Source organism: Sinocyclocheilus grahami, unplaced genomic scaffold (assembly GCF_001515645.1).
Source record: "Sinocyclocheilus grahami isolate Dianchi unplaced genomic scaffold, SAMN03320097.WGS_v1.1 scaffold1120.1, whole genome shotgun sequence".
Classification (NCBI taxonomy): Eukaryota; Metazoa; Chordata; class Actinopteri; order Cypriniformes; family Cyprinidae; genus Sinocyclocheilus; species Sinocyclocheilus grahami.
The window spans coordinates 317,819-326,822 of NW_015506299.1; the positions used below are offsets into that span (position 1 = coordinate 317,819).

A 9,004-nucleotide genomic window follows, 5' to 3' on the forward strand; every position below is an offset into this window, starting at 1 on the left:
CCCCCCACACACACAGACACACTATAAGTGTACATACTGATGGAAGAAACACATGGTGATCTGAACAGGCATGACTGGCTGTGAGGCCCCATTGAAGCAGACACAGCTGAAATTTAACCCCATTACATGCACACACACACACACACACACATATATATACTATTGGCACTGCATCAAACACTGCAGCATTGTGTTCAGTCCATTGCTACACTGCATTATGGGTATTGTAGTTGTATATACTAGTTAAAATTTACTAAATGTAGAATTTACCACTCATTTCTCCACATGGAAAACATCAGACTGAAAGTATAAATCAAATACAACATGAACACAACAAAATGATTATGTCTGACCACAGTACAAACAACTTTTAACATGCAAGTGTTAAATTTAGACTGTGGAATTCGAAAACTGACTGAAAGCCTTGTGAATCTCAAGAATTACTCTTAAGAACACCAATTAGGATTATTAAATCTTTAAAATTCATCAGTTAACCTGTCATCCTCTCTCAACTTCTTATGCACGCAGTGGTATAAACTCAACAGTCCTTTATAGTTTAGAAGAGCGGAAACTCGCACACACACACACACACACACACACAGACAGAACTGCTGAATGATCAGACTAAACTGCAACAGAACAGCTGTGCAGCTGGACACACACAGTTGAACACTTTCTCCTAACCCAGCATAATATACATAAACAACTATGAGTAGATAAACCATTATTAGACTAATTTCACTGGAAAGAGTGTTTGAGCAACACTGACTCAACTAATGGCACGAGTTTGGGACAGGCAACTATCTTTTTTTTTAGCTAGTATTTTTTTTTAATGGTTTTCAGTTTGCATATTATTTGACAGAGAGCACTTGGCAAGATGTGGAATTATTTCAATGCAACACTGAAAATAAAATCTGCCTTTTTGTCCAATTAACTGATAAAATTAATCAACAGATTAAGCGGTTAAATTAACTGTTATAGCTGCAGCCCAAGTGTAAAGATTATTTTAAAAGAAATCCACAGTTTACGCCAACCTGAAAGACCACAGTAACCACAGAAAAACTTTGGTTTGGTAAAACAAAGACAAAGGTCTGTAGAGGAAATGGACAATTTAAGTAATTTTCTCTCTGATTACTGTCACATGCACATCTTCATGGTTTCTAACAGACTATGCACACATGCAGGCCGTCTGCTAACCTGCCACTGGTTTACTAAAGTTAGTAGCTGCAAAAAAAGCAAATACAGACAAACTGAGAAAGACAGACAACAGAAAAAAATAGAACAAGGCCAGTTGCATAAACCTTGACACTATGTTAAGACTGTGTCTTAAGAACTAGTTTGACCAACTAGCAGTTAGCCAAGGAGTAAGAAGTCTTATTTTTTCGGATTCAAGTAAGACCAAGCTCCGTTTTTATGTAATCAACTTTTAAGACTAGTCTAAACCTATTATGCAACTCGGCCACAGGAGATGATTTTATCAATGATGTTCATAACATTGTGCTCATGTCAAATGCCACTTAAAAAACCTTGAGCTTGAGGTTACAATATGAATAATTTAGCATGGAGCGTTTTGAGTATTAACAGTCAATGTTTACTGTCTCAAAAGAAATCAATTCTGTACTGGATTTGATCTAGTTTCAAATGACTTTAAAACCTCAACACTCAGAGTCAGCCCCATCAAGCATCTCTAACCCACACAAACAGGAAGCTGTTTTCCTCCCTAAACCAAGTTTATCTCAGGAATTCTGTGCTTCTAATCCAATTCACCATCTCTGCAGTAAACCAGGATGCTTCCCAACATTTCACTCAAGAGCTTAAAGGGGTCATATGATGCGATTTCAATTTTTCCTTTCTCTTTGGAGTGTTACAAGCTCTTGGTGCATAAAAAAGATCTGTAAAGTTGCAAAGACTAAGGTCTCAAATCCAAAGAGATATTCTTTATAAAAGTTAAGAGTCAACCACGCCTACCTAAAACGACTCGTTCTAACACGCCCCCACGTCTACGTTACAATGTGGGAAGATTTGCATAACGCCGTCCAAATCTTCACGCAAAGAAAGAATGCGTAACTTTTATTCTCACTGCAGTATTGCTGTTGCCGCCGCCGCCATGTCGTGAAGGCGCTGTGTGTTTCGTTGTGAAAGCGAAACTACTTTGTTTGGCCTTCCAAAAGAGGATGATATCCGCTTCGTCATGCCTAGAGCTGGTCCGTGCTGGTCGCTGAGGAAATACATAAACTTCGCACTGTAGATCGCCGTATCGGCTTTCACCGTGGACGAAGCGGAGTCCAGCCCGGAGTCGCCACAAGTGGTTGCCGCAAGTACTGCATCTCTAGAGATACAGGTTAAGAAATTAATGTTAAGAAACTTTTGAATTGTTCAAGGTTTATTTATTTATTTATTTTTAAAGTATGAGTGGAGAACAAAAATGCCCCTCGAAGTTTGCTAAATCTTACAAAACCTCACTTTGGGGACATCCAGGAATGCATATGGTGGTTGAAGCATTGAACTTGAGTATGTGTTTTTCCTTGAAAGAAGCATATTTCGAGTTAAGCAGCTTTGACCGTGTCTCGTGTTTATCTGCAAACATTAGAAGATTACAACTGTAATCAGTTTATGAATGCAACACTCACATATCACAGTTAAAAATACTCCAATCATATTTAATTCATAAATATCTTGAGTCAAAACTATTGCTTAGATGTTCACACTGATTTCCAACTTAGTGTACCTTTTGAAATGACACAAAAACCTCGATTTCAGCAATAAGATGTTACGTAAACGCTTCAGTCCAACTGGTAACTAGCCAATCCAGTTTTTGCGAAATTAGAATTCTTAAAATATTTCAATACTCATGGTGTTATTTGACTACAAAAAAAACCTGCTGTAGCTCACTAAGAGAAAAGAGCAGAGAACGAGTGAAAGAAAAAAAAGAAAGTCTATGTACATATTCAAAAGCTTGGGGTCAGTAAGATTTTTTAAAACGTTTTTGAAAGACATCTCTGAGGCTGCATTTATTTTCTCAAAAATACAGTAAAAACAGTAATACTCTGAAATATTATTACAATTTAAAAGAATTGTTTTCTATTTTAATATATTTTCAAATAGAATACTTAATATAAAATATTGATATTTTAATTTATTCCAGTGATGGCAAAGCTGAATTTTCAGAAGCCATTTAGTTTTTAGTGTCATATGATCCTTCACAAATTGTTCTAATACTGACTTGGTCCACAAAAAATATTTATTCATATTATCAACTTTTTTTTGTGCAAACCATGATAGCCTACATTTTTTTTCATAATTCTTCGATAAATAGAAAGTCTTTAAGGTTACTTTTGATCAATTTAATGCGTTATTGCTGAATAAAAGTATTACTTTCTTTCAGAATTTTTTTTTTTAAATATTCCAGACCCCAAAATTTTGAATGGTACTGTACATGTCTGCCAGGTTTTCTGGCCAATATTCACTTTATTCACAGATTTAAACAGGTACCAAGAATCCAACTAAAACATCACACGCACATAACTGATGCACAAAGACACCCAAATCAAACATCACCGACTCTTTCTAATTTTGTTTCATGTTCAGATGAAAGAAAAACCTCACTTTGAAGTTAAAAAGTGACATGCATGTCTGAGTGTGTCCTTGTATTGTGTATCTAAACTCTTAAAATAATATCAGAGTTTTGGAGGGCGGTCAGGCTGGGCGGAGTAAAGGATGAAACAGACAAGAGTTACTCTGTAATCTCACTGCTGCTTACCGAGCATGTTTAGAGCTTACCACACATGCACACACACTTCTCTATTGCTCTTTCTTGGTCCCCCTTTCTTGCTCTCATTTTGCTCCAGGAAGTGAGGGATCAGATATCGTTTGGGTCAACAGGAAGGCAGGCCAGTGATGAAGGACATTCCTGCATACTTCCAACCCAAAGACTCAAACTTCAGCTCTCTCACATGCTGGGCTTGATGTTCAGAGACAGTCCATTCTCCTAAACTTACAACTAAACTTCTTTCACCAAGCAACCCCCCTCAAACACACTCATATACACTGCATTACCGCCTGACCTACTTTTCCAAAGCACTCTCATTTTCTCTCTCTCTGTCCTACAATGAAAAATGTGTGTTTATACTTCACGACGAGAGTGAACGAGGGAGAGCTGTATAAACTCACACAGAACAACTACAAAGCCCATCTTCGTGCATGCATGCATGTGTATGCAGATGTACTTTGTACCTGGTCACAGTTTAGAAGCCTCATAGACTGTAATTGTTATGAATCATAAAAGGAAGTCCTCTTGTTTTCTTCCTCTTTGTTTGGTGATTATAATGCTTTAGTCATTCAGGAACAAACAGACTAATTAAACATTCAGTATTTTGCATGTTAATTGACACGACTCAACATTAAAAGAATATTTTGCCTAAAAAGAAAATTCTGTCATGATGCACTTATCTTCAATCCAACGCATATGACTATTTCTTCCATAAACCACAAAAGGGGACATTTTGGAGAACGGCCTGGCAAATGCTTTCCATGCAATTACAATAAATGGGGAACTGACGTTTTCAAGATTCAAAATGTGTGACAGTCCATTTGACTTGTCGAGAAGATGCGCAACCTTGAACCGAGATCTCCTTGAGTTCATGAAAGAAGCAATGGCTACTTGCAAGACAATAATTATTTTCAGTCAGATCTTTTCAATGAATCAGTTGATCTGGTTAAAAAAAGATTTAAGTGATTCATTCACAAATCAGAGTGATTCGATCTGAGTTCAGTTCACTGCCTGGAGACAGTCACAGCAGCTCACTGGAGAAGATTAACAGTAAAAAAAACTATCTAATTGTGATCTATTTCTCACCGAAAAGCTATTGTATGACTTCAGAAGACTCGGAATATCACACATAAGTCATACGGAGCAATTTAATGGCGCTTTTGCTTTCTTTTTAAAGCTTGAAAATTCCAGTCCCCGTTCATTCAGGACATAATTTCAAAATTCTCCTTTTGAGTTTCAAGGAACAAAGAAAGTCATAGAGATTGAAACAACAGGAGGGTGAGTAAATGATTTTCTTTTTTTTTGTGTGTAGTATTCATAACAGAAACATGGAACACACAAACCCTTTAAGAACAGACAAAACAAAATCCACTAACGGTTTTCTCTTCCAGTATTTCTCTTTATCAGCATAAGGGGTTTTCCTGTTCTGAGTTTCTTGTTAAAGGCAGCTTTGAATCACTGTGCTGTGTAATCATTAAGCTACTCACAACAAGATTTAACGTGTGTGTGTGTGTGTGTGTGTGTGTGTGTGTGTGTGTGTCAAGAAGGATTACCTGACACCAAGCAGATAAAGAAACCCGAGGGGGTACATGACCGTGTGTGTGTGAGGTTTACTTTTCCACACTTTGAGGACAACATTCTCCCCAGAAGTTAGTTAAATATGACGAAACCTCCCTTTGTCGATGTCAGTGAACATCCTCAAAGAATAAAAAGATTTTTTTAGAAAGTTTTATTATAAAATACATATAACTATGCAGTATGTATATATATATATATATATATATATATATATATATATATATATATATATATATATACATATATAACCCAGATTACATTAAATACAGGTTCACATGCGGCAAGGATAAATGTGGTTTTGTGCTGACTAAAACGTGTTTTGTGTGGTAAATTATTGGCTGCGCACTGCAGAAAGCATGAAACCATCGAAATCAAAATATATATATATATATATATATATATATATATCCTCATTTAACATCCTCATTTAAATAAGGTAAATATGTGTATAGAGTCTCATAGCTGTTGTACTCCAGGTGCTCCACCCCTTTGTGTGTTCTGTTATGGTGTTCAGTTTGATTTAAGCACTTTAATTAACCAAAACCTTTGTTTGTCTGCTTAAATATTAACAACATTTTACCAGAAAAAAAATGACAGAGTTATTATAATCTAATTCTTAGTGCAGGAGACCTCACAATTGCACCCAAAGCAGCTCTGATCCTCTATAGGACTTTTGTTTCACTAAAAAAAGAATAACCTGGATTGTTTATTTTCCCAGAGTCACACTCCTCTGCACTAAAACACAACGGTCAAACAGTACCTGAGACTCTGATTGGCCAGTTCACAGGAAAATAAAGAGCTTTACCTTTGAATAAGCTCCGCCTATAGCTAATAACCTCAGCGACGCTGCTGTGCAAACACGACCATACACAAACATACCTAAAACAAAACGGACATGCAGGCCTACGACCATAACTGCAAACAGAAATGTGTGCATGTGCATTCATTCTAAACCAAAAACACAAAAAGCTGGAGAAAATGGCAGATTTGTATGTGGACTCTCCCTCTGAGGTCAGTCATGTAGAAGAGTCGCGTGTGAGACAGGTATTCACGAGCTCAGCTCTTCCCCACATTCTGCATGCATGTTTCGGCTTAATCTGTTTCCGCACACACAGCTCTGTCTCTTTTTAAAGACTGCTCCTTTTGTCCAGAACCGATTCGCAGACTAGATATGCAGCAGCAGGCAGATATTTGACACTATTGTGTGAAGTTGGTGCCCACTGCTTTTGTGCTTCCCTCTCTAACCATCTAAAACTCTAATATAAAATCCATATTTCAGAGCCGGTACAAGTGAATATGTTTTATTGAGATGAGTTATTTCATAAGGGTTACGCCTTCACAGGTGAAAAGTGCAATTCATAGGACTAATGATCCACCTCAAGCCAACATTAGAAACCTTCACTTGTGACTCATGTGGCGCTGGCTCAAGGGAGCGGCTTGTGCTACCGATCATCATCTCGCACTTATTACACAGTCAAGTCACAAGGGATGAATAATACTATTGTCTCATTTCCATCAACATCAGTCCTGACGAGCATTACACAAAATTACCTTTTGGCAATACTTTAATGGATTCGCCTTGTTATATTTTCATATAATACATTTCTATTAAAAAAATGTAATGCACATATTTAATATAACAAAGTAATATTATTGTTTTATTGAATGTTACAGATAATAAAACTTTTACTAACTATTATTTTATTTTTAAAATGACCATTTAAAAGCTTAAAATTTTATAATTTTTTTAATAATTTCTATTTATTTCTTCATGTAATTTATATTACTATTGTAAATTTAAATGTATATTATTATCAGTGTTGGGTAAGTTACTCAAAAACGAATTACTAGCTACTAATTATATCTTCAGCAACTAATTAGATTACTATACTAATTACTCTCTAAAAAGCAATGCATTTCTAAATTCCATATTACCATCAAACCAGTTGAACAACACAAGAATAGACATAAAACTGCTGTTTTTTTCTTATAAAATAAATAATATAAAACTGCTAAATTATTTGAAAACTGACCAATGTATTTAAAGGAAAAAGTTGACATTAAAAACATTAATTTTAACACTAGATGATACATTTTGATGTTAAATCCATTATTGTTTTATACAGAATTGCTCTACAGTCTATACAGTTTTTAATGCAATTACATAAAAAATAACTATAATTTGTCACTAATGAAACACCACTTATTAATTCAACGAGTGTACAGTGTACATTTCTAATAATAGCTACAGGATGCAGAGGAGGAAACGAGAAGAAAGGTAAGGAAATGCCTGTGAGCTCCGCTGGGAACGACCCAAACCGTTCAGAACCGGGCCAATGAGAGAGATGTGAGGGAGTCGCGAGCGCGTGCACACACACTTTAACACTCAGCACACACACACAGAGTCCTGAACATTAAACAAACTACAATAACATGAAGCAACTTAAGCGCATAAATATACAGATACTGAGAAATATGAAAGAATATAGAAATATACAGCGAGTTTGGTATTGTATCGTTCATATATTAGTTCTCTAGAACAGAAAAAAACAGGACATCCTTGTTATACCAACATGAAAATAGTATTTTCATATCCAACTTACCTCGGTGAAAAAGTTATCCATTGTCCTTATAATTATGAATCTCTGAGGTCTTCATAGAAGTCAACAAGCCGAACCATAAGTGTGACACAACAGAGTGAAAAGTGTCATGCTGCCTCTCACTGCATATCACTGATCTCTAGACCACTGAAGCCAGTTTGTTTCTCTCTCGCGCAAAGACACGTCTTTGTGTCAGACCATACATATGTTGGAAACTATCATATGTTCCGCTGCCAACCACGAAAGCAGGAAAAAGCTTAATCTTCCCCGAGGTCAGTGACACCGGGGCGCGCAAATCCGCAGTGTGAGTGACGGGATATAAAGACGCGGCGCGAGGTCACTTTGTATGCCGGTGTGACACGCGCCTCGGTAAACAGCGAGGGCTTCGTCACCTGCCAAGTTTGCAGTGACTCCGCTGAGTCGGCTCGCTGTCTGTTGACTCCGCCCCCCGCGCGGTTTGAACGGCAAAACTTCTGGAGATCCGTGGCCTCGCTCGCGCGCTCCTCCTGCTGTTCCCGTCCAGTAGCCCCTCGCTGCAGAACACAAGATCCAGGGGGCGTGGTTGGATCCACATCTAGGGGGTGGAGATTGGTAGGTTTAGGGGTGGAGATGGGTGGGTTTAGGGGTGGAAATGGGTGGGTTTAGGGGTGGAGATTGGTAGGTTTAGGGGTGGATATGGGTGGGTTTAGGGGTGGAGATGGGTGGGTTTAGGGGTGGAGATGGGTGGGTTTAGGGGTGGAGATTGGTGGGTTTATGGGTGGAGATGAATGGGTTTAGGGGTGGAGATTGGTAGGTTTAGGGGTGGATATTGGTGGGTTTAGGGTTGGAGATTGGTGGGTTTATGGGTGGAGATGAATGGGTTTAGGGGTGGAGATTGGTAGGTTTAGGGGTGGAGATGGGTGGGTTTAGGGGTGGAGATTGGTGGGTTTGGGGGTGGAGATTGGTGGGTTTAGGGGTGGAGATTGGTAGGTTTAGGGGTGGAGATGAGTGGGTTAAGGGGATGAGATGGGTGGGTTTATGGGTGGAGATGAATGGGTTTAGGGGTGGAGATGGGTGG

General features: G+C 37.9%; 1 protein-coding gene across 1 annotated transcript in view; it reads right to left on the minus strand.

Moving 5' to 3' along the window:
• LOC107566984 (unconventional myosin-X-like) overlaps positions 1-8,388 on the minus strand; it is a 41,826-nt gene extending 33,438 nt beyond the window's left edge. Inside the window, exon 1 of the mRNA XM_016252563.1 lies at positions 7,951-8,388. Coding sequence (XP_016108049.1) covers positions 7,951-7,971 — 21 coding nt within the window. The 5' untranslated portion in view covers positions 7,972-8,388. The remainder of the gene's footprint in view (positions 1-7,950) is intronic.
• Positions 8,389-9,004: the final 616 nt, after the last annotated feature.